The sequence below is a fragment of the Mustela nivalis genome (assembly GCF_964662115.1).
Source record: "Mustela nivalis genome assembly, chromosome: 12".
Classification (NCBI taxonomy): domain Eukaryota; kingdom Metazoa; phylum Chordata; class Mammalia; order Carnivora; family Mustelidae; genus Mustela; species Mustela nivalis.
Genome location: NC_139031.1, coordinates 5,462,829 through 5,487,088, shown reverse-complemented (window position 1 = coordinate 5,487,088; position 24,260 = coordinate 5,462,829). Strand labels below are relative to the sequence as shown.

Genomic DNA, 24,260 nt, shown 5'->3' with positions numbered 1-24,260 from the left:
TTAAAGCCTCTGCCTTCAGCTCAGGTCATGGTCTCAGGGTCCTGGGATCGAGCCCCACATCGGGCTCTCTGCTCAGCCAGGAGCCTGCTTCCTCCTCTCTCTCTCTCTGCCTGCCTCTCTGCCTCCTTGTGATCTCTCTGTCAAATAAATAAATAAATAAAAATAAAACTGCTCTGTATGTGCGATGTCCTCTCCATGATGGGCAGGAACACGGGCAGACACAGCACCCTTGGGAACACATTTCTCCTCACAAATCCATCCTCAAGATGGATTTAGGCGCACATTCCACCTAAGGCTTCCCATCAGAGAATGGAAGGGCTCTAGGAGGAGGAGTCCTGCCTCCCCTCTCCTGATAGGGGGTGTCCAAGGGTGTGCAGAGCCCCCTTCACATGGTCTGTGCCAGGGCCCCCTGGTGTTATTCTAGCTCCGGTACATCATTTTTGGAAATGCACAGCTGGGGCTAACCGAGTCCTGAGGGTTGGGTCAAGAAAGAATTCTTGAGATGTCTTAGATGCATTATGTCCCCGGGACAAGACCCAAGGACAGAAAGACCTGCTGCCCCAGGATTACGAGCAAGAGATTTGATACCTTGGGGTTGGGAGAAGTAAATTTAAGGGAAGATCTTAAAGGACTTTTCGTATGTTAAAGAAGACTGTCAGGATCCTGGAGGTCTGCCTATCTCAAGTATTTGCCGATGGGCTGCAGGTTATATGGAGATTAATTCTATTCACATTCCCTCTGCCTTTGTTTCCCACATCCTGGTGAGAGGGGCAGACAGATCCTCGCACAAGATTTATTTTAGCCACGGTGGCCAGGTGGACAGTGTTGTCATTATCCTGCGCTGATACAGAGCTTTGTAGCTTGCCCAGGCACCCCCAGGCGCTTGTTGGAGGGGGCTGTGTGCTCGCGGGACCTAAGTAAGCTTAGAAGCCTCGTCCAGGAGCAACGTTGCGGGATTCGGGAAGGAAGGGCCAACAGCCTCATCCGAGCCGACTTGCTGAGGTCTGGCATGGACGTCTTCCAGCTCCCATCTGCCCGTCCGCACCTCTCAGAGCTCTCCGGGCTCTGCCCAGGCTCCCAGAGCGTTGCACGAGTCGCCCGGAATTTTTGCGCGCACGCGCGTCACTTTCTCACGCAGACACACGGCAGAGCCCGGGCACGGCCGCCCCGGCACGCACACAGCCCGGGCGGAGCGCTCGGGAGCAGCAGGCTCTGCACAGACCGTGCGGCCGGCGGGGCCAGCGGGGCCGGGCGGGGAGCCGGGCCGTTCAGGGGAAGGAACCTAATTTCACCGTGAGGGGGGGGCCCGATGGAGAGCGGGAGGAAGACCCGGGCATTCAGGGGACGACCCGCCCTGCGGGGGAAAGGGTTCTTCCTAGAACGTCCGCGGGCTTTTCTCAAAGCTTTTGGAGAAATGAAGCCGGGGAAAATTTCCTCGGAAGTCGAGCACACTGGGCCGGGTCTGAGGTTCCGCCCCGTCCCGCCCCGTCCCGCCCCGCAGGGGCGGCCGGGGAATCTCCCCCGCCGCGGCCGAATCCCGGGCTGGAGGCTTCCCGTAGGCCCTGCCCACTCGCCCTCCACTTGGCTCCTCCCTTCCCCGTCATCAACCCCCGCCCCATGTTAGCCCCGCCCACAACATGTTCCTCCGACCCGCCCTCTAACCCCGCCCACTAACTGGCCGCGCGAGGGAGGTGCGGCGGCCGCAGCGGCGGGGGCGGGGCCAGCCTCACCCGGAATGAAAATAAACGGCGGCCGCTGCCGCATCCGGGCACTCGGCGGGTCGCGGCGGGCGCGGTGGTGGCGCAGGTAAGGAGGCGGCGGCGGAGCGTCCGGTCCCCGGCCCGGGCCTCACCGGCGCTGCGTGGCGCCCCCGTTCCCGGCACGACCCCGACGCCTCCCCTTCCCGGGGCGGGGCGCGGCCACGGCGGCGGGCGGTGGGCGGCGAGCGCGGAGGCTGCCTGGGGCTTGGGGACGCGCCGACGGTTCGCGCGGCCCTAGGTCTGCGCTGGGCTGGGCCCGGGGAGTGGGGGGCTCTGTGGAGTTGTCCTGGGGGAGGCCGGGGAACAGACGCACTCGCTAAGTAAACCTCGGGAGCGAGACAAAAAGCTTGAGTGCTGACACTGCTATTCCACATATGTCATTTGGGATTCACATTTGCAGTCAGAGCTAGATTTTCTTTGCTATTTAATGAGAGAATGTGGTTGATTCTGCGTTTCTCTGATGGTCTGGTTCCGCATTTGTCATCTCCTTCCCTTACTCTTATTTTTTAATACGAGAATCTTTTACTTCTCCGCTTAAGAGAAAAGACAGTGTGTTGTGAATATGCGTGTGTATATATGTATATTTGAAAAGCTCTGGGTAAGGGTCCCCATAGATCGATTCATTACAGAAGTGAAAGCGAAAATTTTAAAGGAGTAGTTGATAACGTTTTACTTTCAGTTTGGAGCAGTAACATTAATGAATTTCCGGGCTTCCTCCCGCCTCCCGTTCCCCACCCCACCCCCGTTTTATTGAGAAATAATTGACATACATCTCTGCTTTTTTGGCTGTAATATGAAACATTGTATGGCATGCATAATGAAACTTTCAGTTCTCCAGTTAAAACTGGAAACTGGTTTATTAAACTTTCTGCTTTTGATTTGATTTCAAGTATGTATCCTCTTTTTATTTTGCTTATAACCGACATTTTTGTAAATTTCAAAACAGCAGATTAATCTTTTTTTTAAATTCTTTTTTAAATTTATTTGACAGACAGAGATCACAAGTAGGCAGAGAGAGAGAGAGAGAGAGAGAGGAGGAAGCAGGCTCCCTGCTGAGCAGAGAGCCCGATGTGGGACTCCATCCCAGGACCCTGAGATCATGACCTGAGCTGAAGGCAGAGGCTTTAACCCACTGAACCACCCAGGCATCCCAGATTAATCTTTTTTAAACATTAAGTCTCGTGCCTTTGGACCTGCATCTGTTCAGTTGATTTGGTCAGTGGGTAGAGTGTGGGGTGCACACTGCGCTTGTGAAACCCTTTGGGCCTTTAGACTTTACAAAGAGCTTGAGTCCATGCATAAGAAGCCCATGAAATGATCATCGCTCCCCATTGGTATTTTATCCAGAATTCATGAAGATTTGTGAGTAGGGAACTATGTATAGTGGTTGTGTGAGTTATTTGTGTTTCCTGCTTTTCTACGTGAGCAGCAGTTTGTTAGTGGTTGAAGATCTAGGGTGTTTTCTCATGGCTCACCTGGGTGCACAGCAGCCTCCTCTTGACGTGTTTCTTTCTTACACCCTTTCCTCCTCCCTGCACTAATAACCCTCTTTCTCCCCCCAGACCAATATGAAATAGATTCGAACTTTCTTTCTGTTTTTTTTTTTTTAAAGATTTTATCTATTTGACAGACAGAGATCACAAGTAGGCAGAGCGGCAAGCAGAGAGAGAGAGGAGGAAGCAGGCTCCCTGCCGAGCAGAGAGCCCGATGCGGGACTCCATCCCAGAACCCTGAACTTTCTTTTGAAATAGTCATTTATGGGGGTGCCTGGGTGGCTCAGTGGGTTAAGCCTCTGCCTTCGGCTCGGGCCATGATCTCAGGGTTCTGGGATCGAGTCCTGCATCCGGCTCTCTGCTCGGCAGGAAGCCTGCTTCCTCCTCTCTCTGTCTGCTTGCCTCTCTGCCTACTTGTGATCTCTGTCTGTCAAATAAATAAAATCGCTTAAATAAAATAAAATACTCACTTATGGAATACACTGAAGTTAACAAACTTGATTTTGAAATTAGGTGAACTGGGTTTTGGGGGTGTGGAATACTGCAGGCTCTATATAGAAAAAGAGAAAGTTACTTATAAGGTTATGTTAACCCTTAGATCTATTTTTTACTCTGTAGAACTTGTCTTCATCATTTAGAAGCTAATTACCCTTTTACTTTTCTAACTCCTCTGATTTGGCTGTTTGACATCTCCAGCAGCCTTCCCTACCTCTTTGAATTGCAATGCTAGTGAGAGATGAGTAGACAACTCCTTTGCTGCCAGGGGATTCTTTGGGAGAGACTAGTTACATACACAGGGCAGACAAGCAGCAAAGGATTGTGGGACAAAATGCAAAGTCCTGTGTTGTAGGCGGGAATCCCTGCGCTAGGTATGGCACTGCCTAACTTTGTGACTTTGGCTGAGTCATTTTACAGCTCGGGGACCTGGGTGTTTTCAGCTGTAAAGTGATGATCCAACTAGTGTTAGATTTGAATAGTACATAGATCTGCTGTTGTGTGCTTATTGCAAAATATATAAAACTTTTCTAGCAAAATCTTTTAATTTTAAAAATTCAGATGTAGAGAATATTGATAATTCATGGTTCCAGCCAGCTTTTATGTTTACTCTACCAAAGTGGTTGATCTTTGTGCTAAACTCACCAAAATACAAATATAAGAGAGTTTATGTATGTATGTTGAATTGTTTATGAAAGTAACAGCTTTAAGGACTCATCTTTCTCTCATTTGATCTTTTCTCTTAGGGCAGAGAATAATAGTTTAAGAAACAGAAAAGTATAATAAACCTTGCTACATTTTAGCAACTTTGAAAGACATATTTTATGTAACATGTAATGTGTAACTATATATAGTGTATTTTAGCATATGTATAGAATGTGTATATTTTAGAGACATTTAGAGCTAGTTAAAACCCTAATCTAAAAGTAATTTAGAGGGGTGTCTGGGTAGCTCAGTCAGTTAAGCGTCTCCCTTCGACTCAGGTCATGATTCCAGGGTCTTGGGGTTCAAGCCCCACGTTGAGCTCCCTGCTCAGCAGGGATCCTGCTTCTCCCTCTCCCTCTGCTTGCTGTTCCCTTGCTTGTGCACTCTCTCTCTGTCAAATAAATAAAATATTTAAAAAGAAAAAGTGATTTAGATTAAACAGGAGAGGGAGGTGTGGAGGGGAGCTCTTCTTAACCACACTGAATGCATCAGCATGTTTGGTAAGTTATGAAATGCTTTGAAATGTAGTGTGGAGTTTTGCTTATGTACTGTTTTGCTTTCAAGAATGGCGCAAAAGAAATATCTCCAAGCAAAATTGACCCAGTTCTTAAGGGAAGACAGAATTCAACTTTGGAAACCTCCATATACAGATGAAAATAAAGAAGGCAGTTTGGCATTGAAGGTATTTTCTTTCAAGACATAAATAAATAGCAGTGTTGTAAATCTCCTTGGTAAATAAGATTCTGAAGTCCCCAGAAATTTCCACGTTTAACTGTGTAAATTTTTGGCATAACCAAAAGTATGAGTGATAAGCAGGTACCCACTTTAGAATTGACAGACTTAATTTTTTGTTTAGTAAGATTCTATTCATATGAGAATGGTCTCTAATTTCCTAGGCACATACTATTTTTAATACCTTCACAGTGTTACATGAAATTAATAACTTGGGAACTGATTTTACCCTACTGGTGCGCAGTACTAATGGACTAAAGGCATGTATTTTGTGTTCATGGGGAAGAGCTGGCTGGTTCTCTGTTCTCCTTGCTATTGTGGTTTGCTCTAAAACAATTGCTCCCATCCCCAGCTTTTTTTATACTATGGCTATCTGTTCATTTGTCCAAAATACACTTTTCTAATACTTCCATCTCAATTTTTTTTTAAAGATTTTATTTATTTATTTGAGAGAGAGAGAGAGAATGAGAGAGAGAGAGCATGAGAGGAGAGAGGTCAGCGAGAGAAGCAGACACCCCATGGAGCTGGAAGCCTGATGCGGGGCTCGATCCCAGGACTCCAGGATCATGACCTGAGCCGAAGACAGTTGCTTAAACAACTGAGCCACCCAGGCGCCCTTCCATCTCAATTCTTTATGGCAACATCAGAAATGGCATTGTTTTACATGGAGTGAGGTTTCTAGAAATTGAAGTTTGCCTGCTTTTTCAGGCAAAAACGTTAATCTTTTTTTTTTTTTAATTTTTTTTAAAAATTTATTTATTGACAGAAATCACAAGTAGATGGAGAGGCAGGCAGAGAGAGAGAGAGGGAAGCAGGCTCCCTGCTGAGCAGAGTGCCCGATGTGGGACTCGATCCCAGGACCCTGAGATCATGACCTGAGCCGAAGGCAGCAGCTTAACCCACTGAGCCACCCAGGCGCCCAAAAAAACGTTAATAATTTTTGACAGAAATCTTTTATATTGGAGTATAGCATGTACTTCTTTGCTTTCTCTGTCCAAGTATCCTGAGATAAATGATGGATTGTTTATCAGGAACTAAAGATGGTCACGAGGGCATCACATTATCCAGTGCAGTGACACAGTGATGTGCTTGGGAGGGAAGAGGTTTCCTTCCTGTCTTTCCCATTCCTGACAGGCCTCACTTTTTATTTTTTGCAACCCATCTTGTGACCTTTTTTCTGAATTTACTTGTAGTAGTCCCTTGGCTCCGAAGCTACCTATGGCACAATAAGAGAGCTATTTGGTCTTCGTCCCCAGTACCTGACATGGAGCTCCTAAAACCCTTGGAATATTCCCAGTGGTAAAGGGGATAGGAGCACCTTTTGTTCTAATGAGGCAACTCTTGGTAGTGCCTTCAGGATGGGGCTGGTGGCCAAAGAGACCAAACTTCAATTAGAAGATGAGAATTTTAGGGGGCCTGGGTGGCTCAATTGGTTAAGCGTCCGCCTTCAGCTCAGGTCATGACCTTAGGGTCCTAGGATGGAGCCTTGCCTTGAGCTCCCTGCTCAGTGCAGAGTCTGCCTCTCCCTCTGCCCCTCCCCCATTCATGCTCTGCACACTCTCTCTCAAATAAGTAAAGAGAATCTTGGAAAAAAAGGAGAAAAAAGATTAGATTCTCAGCCTACTTTTCAATCTTGGGGAGAGGAGAGGCTAGCAATTGAGTTAATCACCGGAGGCCATTGATGTAATCAATCATGCCCACTGTAATGGAGCTCTTAAAAGCCCTTAAATTATGGGTTTCAGGGAGCTTCCAAACTGGCAGACAAACCCAAGTGCTGAGAGGGTGGCACGCCCTGACCCTCAGGCATAGAAGCTCCTGCACTCAGGACCCTCCCAGACCCACCTGTGTGCCTCTTCACCTAGATTTTCATCTGTGTCCTGGGATCATCGGGCTGCCTGCTCAGCAGGAAGCCTGCTTCTTCCTCTCCCACTCGCCCTGCTTATGTTCACTCTCTTGCTGTGTCTTTCCCTGTCAAAGAAAGAAAGAAAGTTATTTAAGTCTAATTTGACTTGTTCTCACAAGTTAGAAAAATGAGAATGTCTTCTTTGTGTTGTTTTTTTTCCTTTTGGTCTCCTCCCATGGAGTTGATCACTCCATGGTTCCTTAAAGTAATTTATAATGCATTACAGTGACATAAGTCATGGCCCACTTTTCCTTTACCCCTAGAACAATCCTAGTTATTTTCACATCTTCTGTTTTGTCTGTTTTCCTATTCTTTGTTTTTATTTTTCCCTGGATCCTTTCTAGCCTCTGTATCTCTCTAGATGCCAAGCCCATCTGGATTTCCCTCCGATGGGCTGACCACCAGTCAGCAGTTTCTTTTCTTTTCTTTTTGAAGATTTTATTTATTTATTTATTTAACAGAGAGAGAGATCACAAGTAGGCAGAGAGGCAGACAGAGAGGGGGAAGCATGTTCCCCGCTGAGCAGGGAGCCCGATGTGGGGCTTGATCCCAGGACCCTGAGATCATGACCTGAGCCGAAGGCAGAGTCTTTAACCCACTGAGCCACCCAGGCACCCCATTTCCTTAGAGTCCTTCATAAGCTGTTCTGTACCGTGCCCCTTTTTTGAGTTGGCACTACATTGATCTCAGAATTCTGATTTTGCTTCACAGGACCTTGCTAAGAAGTACTCTGACAGGCTAGAATGTTGTGAAAATGAAGTAGAAAAGATAATCGAAGAAATACGTTGCAAAGCAATCGATCGTGGCACAGGAAATGAAAATTACAAAACAACAGGAATTGCTACAATTGAGGTCTTTTTACCTCCACGGCTAAGAAAAGTGAGTGTTTTTCCAAAGGAGTACATGTAGCAATGCTTTGTTGACTTAGTGATAAATTGTGATTTTTTTTTTTTAAAGCTACAATCCAAAGTGAAAAGTTCTTTTAAGTAACTTCGCATGCTGAATGTTTATCAGCTTCCGAGTTAATTTTGGGATTTTTAAACTGGAACATTTACAGGGTAGTTTTGTCCCTCTTAGGCCTCCCAAACTTCACAAAGCTACACGTCAAATGCTTACCTTTTCTAGAGTTTGAATGAGCATTTAGAATATTGGGAATAAAGAGTACTTCCGGTTTTCCCAGACCGTGCACAGTAGGACACATCAGCAAGGATGTCTCCCTTTTTTCTCTGCTGGTGGAGGCTACAGGGTAGTCAGCTGAGTGCTCAAGCAGGGCCACCTCCTGTCAGGGCCATGTCCTCAGTAGTTCAAGTCCAGAAGTGGCATTGGGGCAGGGTACCCAAAGATTGCTGGCCTCTGAGCACTATTCAGTGTTAATCATTTTCAGAAGATGTGAAAATATATAAATATGTGTGTCAGAGCTCCCACAGGACCCAGCAGTTTCACTCTAAGAGAAATGAAAACTGTCTGTGCAGATGCTTTGCTCATGAATTCTTATAGCAGCTCTGTTCACAAAAGAGCTCTGTCTAGCTCTTCCTAGCCAGAAGGTGGACACAGCTCAAGTGTCCGTCAGTGGTTGAGCAGATAAATGCACTGTGGCCACACGCTGGAACATCCTTCAGCCATGAAGAGAAGTGGAGTGCAGACACAGCGTCGATGTGGCGGAACCGCAGAAACGTTATGAAGGAAGCCAGACACCAGCGCCACGTGCTGTATAGTTCCATTCATACGAAACGTCTAGAATGAGTAAATCCATGGAGACCGAGATGAGATTAATGGTTGCCTGGGGCTTGGGGGATAAAGGGAGAGACTAGGGGGCATAAAATATGGTATTTCTTGGAGAGTTGTTTCAAGTTCAGAACTTGAAAAAGTTCTGAAATTTGATCATGGTTGTGTCACTTTATAATAATGGAAACCACTGACTCATATTTTAAACAGGTGAGCTTTATGAAATGTAAATTTTATCTCCTTAAAACTTGAAACGATGTCTAAGAAAAATATAGACCTGTATGAGAAAGAGAAAATTACATATGTGTCTACCTCAGGATGCCCATTCATGAATTCAAAGGGTAATATACAAATATAGGCCTCTTTGCTAGTATGCAGCACCTGGGAAGCCAGACCACCAGTCAGAAAGCTGGCTGGCGAGTGTGGAATCTGAGCAGGTTTGCATGGTCTCCTGGGCTTTCGTAGTGGTGCCGCTTTTTCCTCCCGAGCCCAGCCAGCGGGGAATGAAGAGGTTCCTAGGTGGCGTCTCTGTCCACTCCCTGCTCAGTGGGCACGGCTGGATTCCCTGAGGGTGGCTGTGGTGCCGAGGTGGTGGGCTGGGCCCTTGTGTCATGTAGGCCAGCTGTCCGTGAGTGAAGGCACATCACAAACCCCTCTGAGCATCTTGCTTCCCCCCAGAGGCTGATGCCCTTCCTGGGGTGCACACTTCTACCCCGCTGAGGGCTGCTAGGTCACAGGGTCAGCACGTGCCAGGTCGTGTGCGGTAGCTTTTCCGCCCCGCGTGCCTCATTTCAGTCCCTAACATTGATACCAACTTTCCTGATTTTCTAAATGGAGTAATAGCACCACAAAGTGTCATGCCGAAGTACATTTTCTTTCTTCTTAAAAAATATTTAATTTAAATTCAGTTTAGTTAACATATAGTGTATTATTAGTTTCAGGGGTAGAATTTCGTGGTTCATCAGTTGCATGTAACACCCCGTGCTCATCACATCACGTGCCCCCTTCGTGCCCATCCCCCAGTAGTTACCCCTTCCCCCGACCCACCTCCCCTCCAGAAACCCTGTTTTTTCCTGGAGTTAAGAGTCTCTTAGGGTTCGCCCCCCTCTCTGTTTTTATCATGTTATATTTTCCCTTCCCTTCCCCTAAGATCTTCTGTTTTGTTTCTTAAATTCCACATATGAGCAAAATCATCCTGTATTTGTCTTTCCCTGACTGGCGTAGTTTGCATAGCAAACAGTTTCTTCCATAGAGTTCCTTCTGTACAGTTTCTTTTATTTGCCTTTTTAAAAAATAGGATAGGAAAAACCTGCTGGAGACCCGGCTGCACATCACTGGCAGAGAACTGAGGTCGAAGTAAGTATCTGGCTGCCCGGAGCCGAGAGCAGCTGCGGCTGCTCGTGGGGTCCTTTGACAGTTCTGTTAGACAGCTGGGCGGGGACCATTCTCCTCACTTAGTGGAAAGGAAAATTGAGGCGTGGCCACTGCAGAACGCGATCAGGCTCACACTGGCAGTTTAGGCCAGAGCAGGAACTCCAGACTGGCACCATTTGCCTTCCTTTCCTGGCATAACTTGAGACCGGCGGGAGCTCTGCCTCCCACCTAACAGGTACAGATAATGTGCTTGAATAGTGAGTGAATGATAGAAATAGAGACAATCATCAGATCATTAGTTTTGATTTCATTTCTTAGCACGTTCATCACTTGCTGTGACATTCAGCAAAGTGTTTTAGCCACATTCAGGCTGTTGGCCCATCTGTAAAAGAAAACATACCTGTCACATACTGGTGACAGTCTTACTCTTGAGACCCGTTTGGTTATGTCATCCACGTCTGTATTTTTAAACGGCAAGTGTTTTGAGTACCTCCAGTGCCAGCCGGCTCTGGTTCTGAAGCTCTGGTTCTGAAGCTGATTTTCTTGTTTTCTTTGGTCTACCTGAGGGTTGTTAGGGACGGATTCAGGAATCATCATTCATTCAGCGCACAGGAGCAGATTGTCTGGAACAAGTCTCTGTTACGGGCTTCTCCTAGGAGGCTGCAGGAGCCTAGAGAATGGATTTTCTCTGGACACGCGGCGAGGGCCGTCCTCTTGAGATGCACATTCCCCGCGCGTGGTTTCCACTTGATGAGGAAACAAGTAGTAAAGCAGATAGTTGAAGAAAGAACATTGTTTCTTACACAGTTTCGAGTAACAGTCTAGAAAGCTGGCTTTATCGTGAAGTGGTGTTTGGGAGACGGTACATTGAAATACTGGGCGTTCCTAAGGGAAATGTATAAAATAGTGGTCGTGATTAAACTCCATTTCTCAGATAATAATAAATTGATTACCTGTAGCCTGTACTGGTTTATTTTACAGAATTGCTGAAACCTTTGGATTTCAAGAAAATTACATCAAAATTGTCATAAACAAGAAACAGCTTCAACTCGGTATGTCATGGCAAAGTGCAGATTTTCTGTCGCGTTAGTACAATGACTGCATCTTTTTTCTCACTGTTTATCTATTCACAAATTTCTGGTGGCTTTACTGCATGTATACTCTAAAACAGGTTACTGTAGAGCTGATTAAAATAGAAACATAAAGCTGAAAACAACCCTTCTAATCGGTATTTACTGTGTGTTCTGTGCTAGTGGAGAAAAGATGCTCGTTGCATTTCTGAGGAAATTTACAGAACGGGAGTGTACGTGTGCTCAGAGTGAAATGGGGGTTCCAGTAAGTTCTCTCCAAGGCAGAGGGGCTGAAGCTGAGTGAAGGCAGTGGGGTGTGTTCCGATTGAGAGAGCCTCATATCTGGGGCCCCCTGATGTGAATTTGAGCAGTTGAAAAAGATTTGGTAAGGCTGAGTGTAGGAAGTTGGGGGGAGGGCAGTGCTCTTTCAGGATGGAGGGCCACACACAGGCCACAGTGAAAAAGTTACGGCAGTGGTTCTCAACCAGGGGCAGTTTTGCCACCGGGGACCTTTGGCAAGATGTAGAGACCTTTTCGGTTATCATGACTGGGCTGTGGGGTGGGGATGGAGGCTTATGCTCTTGTCACTCAGGGAGGCAAGACCAGGGATGCTGCTGGACCATCACCCAGGGCAGCTCCCACGACAGAGACTCACTTGGCCCACGATGGCCGTAGTGCTGTTGTGTAGAAAACCTGGGCTCTGTGAACTCGTGCAGTAATAGAAGGTTCCTCCCAAGAGAGGCTGGAAGCCACAGATGCTGGGGGGGTGACCTGAAACATTTTGGTTTTAAACATTCCTGTGGGTGCAGGAGGGGAATGGACTTGCAGGAGGCATGAACGGACTTGGGAGACCAGCTAGCTGTTGCAGCCACTCAGGCAGGCATTACAGCCGGTTTCCAGGAGGCTCGTAGGGCTTAGAGAGTCAGGCTCACATCCTAGCTTGGTGGAACGCAGCCTGCACACGGCCCTAGCCTGCCTTCTCTGCCAGCCATTCCCCATTGTCTGTTTCCGACGTCATGGATAGCTTTTCACTGTCCACTCATCTCTGTGACACTTCTGTTCCTGGTATTTCTTCACTGGATGGAAACCCTTGATTTCATTTTTATCAGAGCTGTCAATTTCCACCTTATATCCTTTGTGTTTAAGTAAGGGCTTTCCCCAAGCCCAGGGCCTCACGGTCTTCTACGTTTTCGTGTATTAATTAGCCTAACCTGCCTGAGGTCTGCAGTCTGTCCACAGCCCCCTTTATATAGGAGTAAAGGCGAAGGATGCAGCTTCTCTAACATCCCCTGCTAGACTTGCCTTTGCCACACTGACCTGTGGTGCCTCCTTTGTTAGAAGTCTTTTTCTGCACTTCCCATCCTTTCCATTTACCTGTAGGTTTATTCCTAGACCAGAACCCTAAAGGGTTTTTTTATTGGGGTATCATGGACAGATAACATTATATTAATTTGAGATGCACAACATAATGATTCAGTGTTTGTATATATTGTGGAGGGCGCACAATAATGTCAGCTCATATAGTGAAACTTTTTTTTTCTTGTGATGAGAACTTTTAAGATTTTACTTCCTAGCTATGTTAAAATATACAGTACAGTATTATTAACTGCAGTCATGTGCTGTGTGTTACATTCTAGGACGGACTTATTTTGTAACTGGAAGTTTCTGTTTTTTGACCACCTTTACCTATAGAGTTTTTTTTATGATTGTGGTTTTGTTGTAGTTTTAAAATCTAGTAAGATGAGTCCTGTTCTTGGCCCTTCTTTATTGAGGTGACTTGGCCATTGGTGTATCTTTATTTTTCTTCATAAATGTTAGAATGTTTGTCAAGTTTCTCAAGGAAAAAAAATTTAATGGAGTTTTCCAGAAAAATATTCCAATTTATATACTTATAGTTTATAGTATCTCATTTTTAAAAAGATTTTTATTTATTTATTTGACAGACAGAGATCACAAGTAGGCAGAGAAGCAGGCAGAGAGAGAGGGAGAAGCAGGCTCCCCACTGAGCAGAGAGCCCGATGTGGGACTCGATCCCAGGACCCTGAGGCCATGACTTGAGCCGAAGGCAGAGGCTTAACCCACTGAGCCCCCCAGGCACCCCTATTTCATTATTTTAAAATCTATATGCATCTGTGTTTATTCTTCATTTTAGTGGTTTATTTGCATCTTTGACTTAATTTTTGTTGGGTTTGTGTATTCTATTAATTTTTCAAAGAACCAACTTTTGATTTGGTGAATATACTTTCATTCTGTTTCATCACTGTCTGACACAGTCTTTATTCCCATTTTATGTGTAAGGCCCTGGGTGTTAAGTGCTTTACCCAGGACCACAACGTTCAGAAGAACCAAAGAGGTTTGCTTTTAGCTACCACAGTGCGCTCCCCCTCACAGTTCCCCACTGCACTGTGCCTTCTCCCCTGTTGCTGGGAACGGGGGGTATTCTTTCTCCAGTTGGAGGATATGGATATTACCCTCCGCTTCCCAGTGACACAATTCTGCAGCCAGACATCGGTGTGTGCTCACCGAGCCTGGGGCGTGGTGGCTCACGAGTACTCGCGCGGCTTTAAGACTTCCATTGAACAGAACGGACCGTCACCAGTACACAGTGTATTTTTGGCTCTTTTCGTGAGAGGCATTTCTGACTTTTACAGGGAAAACCCTTGAGGAACAAGGCGTGACGCACAACGTGAAAGCCATGGTGCTTGAACTCAAACAGTCTGAAGAGGATGTGAGGAAACACTTCCAGGTTGAGGAGGAAGAGCAAAATGAAGCCGAGCTCAAGGAAAAAAGGATCCAGAGGACCAAGAGAGGCCTGGAGATACTGGCGGAGAGAGGTGCGCAGAGCGCTGGCTGCCCTCTTTCCCTCTGGGCTGGAAGGGGCTGGTGGGCGGGGAGGCGGGGGGCGCCGTGGTCACAGGTCGCAGGGACTTTCCTTCCCCGCAGTCTCATACTCGTCATGTCCCGTCACTGCGTTCTGCTGTGGGGTTAACAGACTCCCTTTCGGTTCGGTTGCAGCTGAGACGGTGGTGGATCCCGAAACCACACCGTACTTAGACATAGCCAACCAGACAGGCAGATCGATCAGAATTCCTCCGTCAGAAAGAAAGGTAAGTACTTCAGAAGTTTACAGCTGAAGCTTTGATTTGCTGTCAGAACAGAAGTGGTTTTCTAGCTGTTTTGTCTTGGACTGTCATAAAGGACTAGAAACCGTTTTCTACGGGAGCTTCTAATCAGGATGGAAGCCTGTGACATGCACCTGCGTCCCCCAACTCAGCCTGCGACGTTCAGTGCTGTAGAACAGAATGGCTTGGTGGCATGTCCCGCAGCAGGGGTGACCTTCCCAGGTGACGTGATCCACTGCCTTCCGCATAGGCAGCTCCCCGTGGCAGTGCTGGTTTGGGTGTGTTTTTGTTTTTTACCAGAGGGCATGTCCTCTAAGGGATAGATTAGAATAGGGAGCTGGGGGCAGGAGGAGGGGCGTGTAATTTGGGGAAAAGCCAGACAGGTGATTCTGCCATCTCTCCCCTGCCTTTCCAGTAATTTGGAATAGGTAGGAGGTGGTTTTATCTTTGAACACATCGCAGGGGGTCTTTGCAGGAGCATTCTACAGCTGGGACCCAGAGATCAGTCTCTGAGCTGGTCCAGTAGCTTCCGATAATAAAGAGCTATAATGACTGTGGGTCAAGTCCATTTTAATTGTTCTGTCTTTAAAGGACAAGTTAGAGTAGGCTTCACTCCATGACTTATATGGTTGAAAATGAAGGATTAAAGTTAAGTTTTAATAAGAACTTGGTAGCTATCAGTGGACTGATGCTATTTTATTTTTAAAATGTTGGTAGTTACTTGCCCACAACTCTCTTATATTAAGTGATGATATCCAGGGGCACCGGGCTGTGGAGTGTGTGACTCGATCTCACGGTTGTAAGTTTGAGCCCCATGTTGGGTGTGATTTAATTTTTAAAAATCTTAAAAAAAAAAAAACAAAAAATGATATCCAGACTTCTTGGAAAACCTTTACAAAACTGAATTATATGAAAATTCAAATTTAAGTATTAATGAACTTAAAAACATTTTTGGATTGCCCTTTCTTTTTTTCAAGTAAGCTCTGTGCCCAATGTGGGGCTTGAACTCAGAGCCACAAAATGGAGAACAGCACCCGCTACTGACTGAGCCAGCCAGGCACCTGTGGATTGCCTTTTAAGAAAAATTGTTCTAGGGGCGCCTGGGTGGCTCAGTGGGTTAAAGCCTCTGCCTTCGGCTCAGGTCATGATCCCAGGGTTCTGGGATCGAGCCCCACATCGGGCTCTCTGCTCAGCGAGGAGCCTGCTTCCTCCTCTCTCTCTGCCTGCCTTTCTGCCTACTTGTGATCTCTGCCTATCAATAAATAAATAAAATATTAAAAAAAAAAAATTGTTCTAGGAATACTGGAGTTGACAGAAAAAAACTTGATTAAAATTAGGAAGCGAGGGGCGGCTGGGTGCCTCTGTCGGTTAAACATCTCCCTTTGGTTCAGGTCATGATCCCAGGGTCCTAGGATTGAGCCATGTTTTTGTGTGTGTGTGTGTGTGTGTGTGTGTGTGTTCGTTCATGTCCCCCGCCTCAGTGAGGAGCCTGCTTCTCCCTCTCCCTCTGACCTTCCCCTGCTGGTGTGCGCATGCGCGCTCTTTCTCCCTCTCTCTCAAATCTTTATTTAAAACCCAAAAACTAGAAAGTGAAATGAATGCTTTTTTTTTTTTTTTTTAAGAGCGCATGAGGGGCGCCTGGGTGGCTCAGTGGGTTAAAGCCTCTGCCTTCGGCTCAGGTCATGATCCCGGGGTCCTGGGATCGAGCCCCGCATTGGGCTCTCTGCTCGGCAGGGAGCCTGCTTCCTCCTCTCTCTCTGCCTGCTTCTCTGCCTACTTGTGATCTCTCCCTGTCAAATAAATAAATAAATAATCTTTTTAAAAAATAAAAAAAAATTAAGAGCGCATGAGCAGGGGAAAGGGCAGAGCGAGCGAGCGAGCGAGAGAGAGAGAGAATCCCAAGCAGACTCCATTGTGGAGTTCAGTGCTCGGTTTTATGATCCTGAGATCAAGACCTGAGCTGAAACCAGGAGTTAGGTGCTTAACTGACTGAGCCCCCCAGGTGCCTCATGAATGCTTTTTTTCAAAGGGATACAAGCATTACTGGCTGCTTGTTTATTTGTTCAGTCTTACTGAATACTAGAAATAGATCTAAATCAGCAGATACTGGAATAAACTGATGGAAACAGACAGACAGGTGCGGGTTATGACCCTGTCAGCCACGTTAAATTGAGTGCTTGATCTCAGGATTGAAATGAAATGAAGCTTTGATTATGTTTTTCTTAATTTTGGATTGAGTTGTGATCTTGGGTTTTTAAAAAATCTTTATTTGACTTCTCTAGACTTGATATGCTTTTCATATAATCTGTTTTATTACAGTTTGAAGTAATGTTTTTTTTTTTTTAATTTATTTTTTTCTAGGCCCTTATGTTAGCTATGGGATATCATGAGAAGGGCAGAGCTTTCCTGAAAAGAAAAGAATATGGAATAGCCTTGCCGTGTCTGTTGGATGCTGACAAGTATTTCTGGTAGGCACTTTCGTACTTGGTGGTACCCGCCTTAAGGAAGATAGTCCAGGCTCTAGCGCTGTCCTCTGCCCGCGCGCGCCAGGCTTCAGCTTTCCGCCCAAGACAGTCGTGTATGTAAAGAGAGTAGTTGCAGTGTAGACCAGTTTGTGAATTATTTTATCTCTTCAGATTGCTCATCTCTTCCCTGTAAGGAATTTCATAAACACACACTTGTTCTGTTTGGATAGCCTGCCCGTAGCAGCTCGGTCTGTGCCGAGTTGGCAGCTTGCGCGGTCCGTCCTGCAGTCTCCACCAGCTGGTTCCCCGGGCGGCTTCGATGTGGGTGTTCATGATCATTCCCAAGTCCATTGCTTCATTAGGGGCTGCAAACAGTGACACCTTATTTTTCCTTCTGCATTTATTGTTGGGATTCTTCTGAAAGGAAGTATTTTTCCTCACTGGTCTTTGGTTACAATGAGGTACAATTTGTAAAGGAGGAATAAAATGCTTGGTTCTTTCTTATTTTCCCGTTTTCAGAATAAATGAGGTGCTTCCCTTGAATTCCCTGAAGAGGATATCACCAGTGAGGTTTTTCTTTCCTTCTTTTTTTTTCTTTTCTTTTTTTTAAATTATCAATATGAACTCAGATTTTAACACACTTGACATTTTTCAGACCTCCGTACTTAAATTGACCATTTGTGCCCAACACGTGGGTCCTGTGCTGCATCTTTTGGACCCGATCCCAGTGGTGGCTGGTGTCCAAAGGTGTTCTAGACTCATCCTGCACATTTCTTGCCCCAGACCAGGAGTCAGCAGTTCCCAGAGGCTCCTGATTCCTCTTGAGAGAAATGGTGCCAAGAGACTATAATCTGGCAGAGGAACTTGAAAAGTAGCCTTGTATTTAAAAATGGTCAAAAGTTAACAACTTTAGGATTATTTTCTTTTCCATTTTGATGAAACCCCAAGATCTACTGTACACCTGAAGCGGATAAATATAAATGTTTATAGTTTGCCAAGCATATTAGCAGCAAGCACCCTTGGGTTTTAAGTGAACAAACCCCAATTTAAACTAACTTAAGCAAAAAAAAAAAAGGATATTTGGCAAGGAGGTGGCAAATCTGAAATTAGAACAAGGGCTTGGTTCCTCTCGGGTTTTCTTACTCCACTTCTTTGTCCCTGCCTCTGTGCTGCCTTCATTCTGTTCAGCTGAACACGGTGCAGGCTCAAAGTTAGGTCCGTCAAATGCAGATGCATTTTTCATTTCCTTCCATAATTGTAATTTTTTATTATGGAAAAATTCAAACATATATAAAAATAAAGACAGGTATAGTGAATGCCTATGCATTTTTTAAAGATTTTATTTATTTGACACAGAGAGTGAGCACACAAGCAGGGGTGCAGCAGAGAGTAGGGAGCCCGATGCTGGGCTCGATCCTGGGACCCTGAGATCATGCCCTGAGCACTGACCTGACTGAGCCGTTGAGGTGTCCCTCCTTCAGCAGTTCCTGAGACATGGTTGGTTTTGGTTTGTCTCTGTGAGCCTTTGTCAAGCTTCTTATCCCAGACAAATCCTCAAAATAATTTTCAGGTCTCCAGGAAGCCCTGAATAAAAATAACTATATCTTCCGTTCACAGTACGACGTTACCATGTTCAGTAAGTCGTAGATACTATAACCCAGTCACGGTTGTCAGTGCCTCCGTAGAGAATGACACTTTTCCCCTGTAGCTCTCGTTAGTCAGGCTGACTTATTAGCATCATTTCAGTGAGAGCGCGTCCTCTCCGTGGAGGCAATCGGCGCGGGCGCAGGTCAGGGACGAGGGTGGAGGAGACTGCGGTTCTCTTTCCTTTCCCACCTCCAGGTAAGCTGGCAGGTCTCACAGGACTTCGTTCTGCATCTTGGGAATGGTGTGTAGGATATGAGCAAGCGTCCTTTCTTCCCCTGTTCACAGTGTAAAGTGGGAGTTCTGCTCTGGCCAAGAGGGATCAAGAGGGACCACATATCCTCTTGCCTCAGACAACTGAAAATTTGGGCAAAGTGTGCAAACGCCTCAGTTTTCTGGCAGTATAGGACAGCGATCCCTAAGGCGGCGGAATAAGCGAGGGGAGCCCTGGGACTGTTTCCTGGGGCTGCCTCGGGAGCGGTCGACTGCAGTGCAGGGACAAGAAAGCCAGGCGGGGCCTCCTGCTCTCCCTGGAGTTGCAGAAATGGAGCTGGGGATCCAGGGGGCCGCAGCGGGAGGGGGAGGGGAGAGCAGCCTGGGGCGGCAGGTCCCAGAGCTTCAACAGGTCTCCTTGGAGTATTCTGTTGAGTAACGATCCACACTTGCGTGTGAGGAAACCACCCCAGGCAGGGGAGGTCAGCACCCAAGAGGTGCAGAGAGCAATCTTTAGCGCTCAGAAGGCCAAGAATAATGGCGACGATCAGAGCCAGAACCACAGCGACAAACTTTTTGATTGATCCGGGGACATCACCGGGAGATTTCAGAAGGGTCTTGCCTCCACAGTAGGGCAGGATTATCTCTGAAGGCTGCTGTGGTCCCACCCGACAAAGCTTAAAAACAAGCCTTAAAAGGATCATCTGCATCCCAAAGTAGTATTTATCACAACACAGAAGCAGGCTCCGGTGAGAAGTTAACGGTCATGCAAAGGTGCAGGGAATACAACCCGTAGTCAAGAATGGAAACAGACCGGAAGTGACACGGACGATGGAAGATAGAATCCGTCCGCTGGGGCATTGAAACGGTTGCTGTAACCGAATTCCGTACGTTCTGGAAGGTAGAGGAAGGACGGGTCATGTTAGATAGACGTGCAACGCCCACCAGAGAACTGCACGGGCACTGTGGACACGCGAAGCGCAGCCCACTGGGTGGGCTTTGGTGCCGACTGGACGGCACTGAAGAAAAGATGGGTCCGTGCGAAGACAGGGCAGTAGAAGTGCTCCAGCAGGAAACTGAGCAAAGACAGACGGACACAACGTCCCGAGGTGGTAAGGCGGTTTCAGGTGACCCGATACGTGGATCACTGTAGTCCCTGAAAAAGGAGGCAGCTGGGCTCCCCCGCAGAATCTTAAGAAATAATAGCCAGAATTTTCCCCAGTTGTTTAAAAACTGTAAACCCCCAGATAAAAGAACCGCAGTGAGCCCCCAGGACCAGAAATAGGAAAAGCATCACCGAGGTGGACTGTGATCCAACTCCTTCAGGCCAGTGATTGAAAATGACTTTAGTCAACCTTTCCTGAAAAAAGAATGGAGATATATAAGCTTAGTTTGCCTTTCCTGAAACTGATACCTTTATTTTACATAAAAATTTTAAAATCATAAGGCAAATAGGATACATTTTGTTAATTGACTTCAGCTCAAGTGGGATTTAATTTTTCTAAAGCTAGACTCAATAGGCTTTACTTAAATTAATGTTGCTTATTTATTTTAATTAATTTTTTTTAAAGATTTCATTTATTTATTTGACAGAGAGAGATGACAAGCAGGCAGAGAGGCAGGCAGAGAGAGAGGAGGAAGCAGGCTCCCTGCTGAGCAGAGAGCCCAGTACGGGGTTTGATCCCAGGACCCTGAGATCATGACCTGAGCCAAAGGCAGCGGCTTACCCCACTGAGCCACCCAGGCGCCCCTTAGTTAATGTTTTTTTTTTTTTTTTTTAAAGATTTTATTTATTTATTTGACAGAGAGAGATCACAAGTAGGCAGAGAGGCAGGCAGAGAGAGAGAGAGGAGGAAGCAGGCTCCCTGCTGAGCAGAGAGCCCGATGCGGGACTCGATCCCAGGACTCTGAGATCATGACCTGAGCCGAAGGCAGTGGCTTAACCCACTGAGCCACCCAGGCACCCTAGTTAATGTTTTTAACATGAAAACTTACTGATCCTTGAATGTGAAAGCTATTAAAACCATAGGCCAAGGTAGTAGTAATAGAATTATTCTCTAAGGTACAGTTTTATACAGGGCTTTAACGTTTTTTTCTGAGTGACATGATCAGGTTCAAATACAGCCCTAATAATTTCTGAAGTGTTGATTTCATGATCCCTTTTATATAGGGCTCTACCTGAAGAGAAAGTGTTTTTGAAACGAAAAGAACGACATGTCCTTCGCTAGTCTGAGACCTGTGCGTGTTGTTTATGCTGCCTGGTAGTCCCTTCTGAGCTGAGCTTGCACACGTGGTTCTATTTTTACCTGAAATGAGGCAGTTTCTGCCTTGCTCAGCATGCATATTAAACGTGAATGAGCCCACATGCACAGGTAGGGCTTGAAAACTGTGACAAAATGTCCCCTGCTTTCTTAGGGACGGCAGGATCGTCTTCTCTCCTAGAAAATGAGTCTAGAATGTGAGATCACACCACAGTCCACAGAGTTTTTCCTCGTCCTCAAAGGCAAGTTCTCAGGCTGAGCAGGTGTTTCAGAGACAGTGTCCCCTGCCCAGGCAGGGGCTTGTGTGTGCACGTTTATAAAACACAGTGGGCCCCTTACATGACCTTCGTAGAGAGCAGACACTATGACTGAAGGATGCGACAGATGACCGAAAAGCCCACTCTGGTGTATTTCTCCTGCACTCAGGAGGCTCCCACTTCACAGTGTACACGACTCCATCACATTTCTTTGGTTTTCCCTTGTTTCTTCCATGTGGATTTTGATAGATAAGGTGGGAAGCTTGAGGGCACGTGGATTCTGCAGTTTGTACAAGAGCCATCTTCCCTTTAAGAGAAAACCCACGAAAACAAACAGGCGAGGCCTTTCAAGTTTGTACCGAAGGTTTTCCTTTTTTGTTGACAAAGTTCCAACTTGAGGTCTAGGGATGCATTATGAATTTCTAAAAAGCACCTTTTAAAAGCTTGCTGTCCATCTTTGCCAACATTCCTTTGTCTTGTCGTCCCCTTTCTCTGGGGCTGGGGACAGCCACGGAGTAGCATCCAGTCTGTACCCAGCCCCCAGCTCAGCTAAGCATTTAGAGCCTGGCATTTTCTCAGTCGTGTTTCCTTCCCCGCTTGACTGTGGTTGCACATGAATGTCTTGTTTTCATCAGGGGAGGCATTCACAGCAAGTGGTGATTTGGAGGGGGGGGTCTTTAAAGCACTGGTTCCCCACTTTGGCTGTACCTTAGAGTCACCTGGGGAGATTTCCAGAACAAAACATCCAGGCGCTGTCTCCAGAGGCTTCTGTTACAGTTTGATGTAGATGGGGTCCCAGCACCAGTGGGGACCAAAGAAAGAAGAAAATTCCTCACTCGCAGCTCATTCTGATTCACAGTCAGGGCTGGAAACCTTTGCTTTAAGCCACGGCCGCCTCAAGTTTGCTGACCTCGTGTTTGCTGATGCAGTGACGTCAGTTTTCCACTCCCTGCTGAACCTCGCTCCCAGCGTAGCAAGGGGGTGGGTGTGTGTTAAACCATTATTCCTGAGCCCTAACTGCCTTTTACCCATTGGGAGAATTCCGATGATGAATACGGCTCCCTTCGTAGACACTGGGGTCTGTGCTCTGGAGCAGTCGGTCTTTGGGAATAACAGCAGAGCCTGGGGAAGACTTGCAGCGATCCACAAAAAGGTTTCTAACGCTCCTCCTCTGGGCCATCCTTTCCTCTCGCTCCCGCAGCGAGTGTTGCAGGGAGCTGCTGGACACCGTGGACAACTACGCCGTGCTGCAGCTGGACATCGTGTGGTGCTACTTCCGCCTGGAGCAGCTGGAATGCCTTGACGACGCGGAAAAGAAATTAAACTTGGCTCAGAAATGCTTTAAGAATTGTTACGGAGAAAACCACCAGAGACTGGTCCACATAAAAGTATGTTACTCTGATTTCTTTTGTGTATTATTGAGCCCGTTTCTACCATTTGAGTTTATTCCTGATAACAAATGCTGACTGCTGCCAATGGTGATGCGATAGCAGCGTGCGCGGCACTCGTCCAGCTGTCCTCTCACGGGATTGCGGAACGTGTTGCAAGTTGGGCTGTAACTTCGGTCTGGGCCGGGTGGAGCTGGAAGCCCAAGTTGTCCAGCCCTAGAACCCCGTCGATGATCACCCCGGCCGAGAGAGCTGGTGACTGTGTTCAGTAGAGTTTCATGGAAGATTTAAATGCAGAAAAAGACATTTTGAATGGTAGCCGTTGACACGAGTGAGTCAGAGCTCAAGAGCTGTGATTCGAATAAGGATTTTTCTAAGGGGATTTCCACAAGTCATCAGAATTCGGCTTGGAAATCTCAGAGCAGTGTGAAGCATCCCCGGTTTGGGCTTTGGTCTACTTCCTTACTGACCGGAAGGACCAGGCACCCAGGAGTCCTGGCGCCATTTCTTCCCTGATGGGACGGGGGATGTCCTCGTCCTCTGGGATCTTTACTTTTGCCCTTAGTGGTACGTGAAGATAGAAACGTTTTAGGCGTGCACTTTTGCCCCTGTAAAGATGAAGGGATTTACAAGTGTGAATGTTACAGATCTGTACTTAGAAATAAGACAGTTTTATCCTTTTTCCCCCCAATAATTTTAGGGGAACTGTGGGAAAGAGAAGGTATTGTTTTTAAGACTTTACTTGCTTCAAGGTATCCGAAATTATCACAGTGGAAATGGCGAAGAGGCTCGTGACTATCTCAACAAGGTAAGAAAATGAACACTCCAGAGTTGTAGCCATTGTCACCTGCGTTTGTTTCCTTCCCCAAATATCCAGTATTTCATCAACTCAGTAGTTCGTGACTAGTGAGAACACACATCTGGCCCCCGTGCCCTCTGCCTCACACACGCCGGCACCATACTTGCATCTGTTAGGGTGCGGGTGAGATGCTGTCATGAGGAAACCTCAGAAAGAGGGGGCTTTAACTGGCTGCCGGTGTCCGTGCCTCACCTGGTGGCACGCCAGCCTGTGTGCAGCCAACCCCGCCCCTCCTGTCAGTCCTCTTCCAGCCAGCAGAGGGGGCAAGAGAGCGAGTGCTGGCCCCCCTCTGGAAGGACCGGAAGTTGGGGCTGTCACTCCTGCTACAGGCCGCTGGCCTAGACTTAACCACCTAGCTATACCCACTTGCAGGAGACAGCGAGAAATGCCCCGTGAACAGCTCCCATTCAGGGGATTTTGTTACAAAAACAGAAAAGATCGCAGCTACTTAGCCTGTTTCCTTCTGTTATGTTACTATATACCACATGGGCAGAGTGATGTCTGTATTCTTTTTTAGCTAGTTGATAATAAGCAGAGTTCAGAGTGTTTACCTAAAATCTGACACACCGGGGGCGCCTGGGTGTTTTTTAAGTGTCTGCCTTGGATTCAGGTCATGATCCTGGGGTCCTGGGGTCGAGCCCTGCTCAGTGGGGCTCCCTGGGATCGGGCTCCCTGCTCAGTGGGGAACCTGCTTCTCCCTCTCCCTCTACTTGTGTTCCTTGCTCTCCCTCTCTCTGTGTCAAATTAAAAAATAAAATGAAATCTGACATACCTTAATTCATATCAGGTACAAG

At 46.8% G+C, this 24,260-nt stretch overlaps 1 protein-coding gene and 1 long non-coding RNA gene across 3 annotated transcripts in view; one reads left to right on the top strand and one right to left on the bottom strand.

The window, feature by feature from the left end:
* Positions 1–1,677: 1,677 nt before the first annotated feature.
* The window catches only part of NUB1 (negative regulator of ubiquitin like proteins 1), a 28,338-nt gene continuing 5,755 nt past the window's right edge, over positions 1,678–24,260 (top strand). The window contains exons 1-10 of one of the 2 annotated variants that reach the window (XM_082693464.1): positions 1,678–1,806; positions 5,018–5,135; positions 7,800–7,967; positions 10,111–10,169; positions 11,169–11,239; positions 13,909–14,091; positions 14,273–14,364; positions 16,741–16,847; positions 22,421–22,607; positions 23,308–23,415. In XM_082693464.1, the coding sequence (XP_082549590.1) occupies positions 1,736–1,806; positions 5,018–5,135; positions 7,800–7,967; positions 10,111–10,169; positions 11,169–11,239; positions 13,909–14,091; positions 14,273–14,364; positions 16,741–16,847; positions 22,421–22,607; positions 23,308–23,415 (1,164 nt within the window). In that variant the 5' untranslated portion in view covers positions 1,678–1,735. Of the gene's footprint in view, positions 1,999–5,017; positions 5,136–7,799; positions 7,968–10,110; positions 10,170–11,168; positions 11,240–13,908; positions 14,092–14,272; positions 14,365–16,740; positions 16,848–22,420; positions 22,608–23,307; positions 23,416–24,260 lie in introns of both variants that reach the window. The other variant, XM_082693465.1, reaches the window with a different exon arrangement.
* Positions 18,169–22,414, bottom strand: LOC309845469. Its single transcript, XR_014301307.1, has 2 exons — positions 20,666–22,414; positions 18,169–20,451 (listed from the first exon to the last, which is right to left on the bottom strand). It is a non-coding gene; the product is annotated as an uncharacterized lncRNA (long non-coding RNA).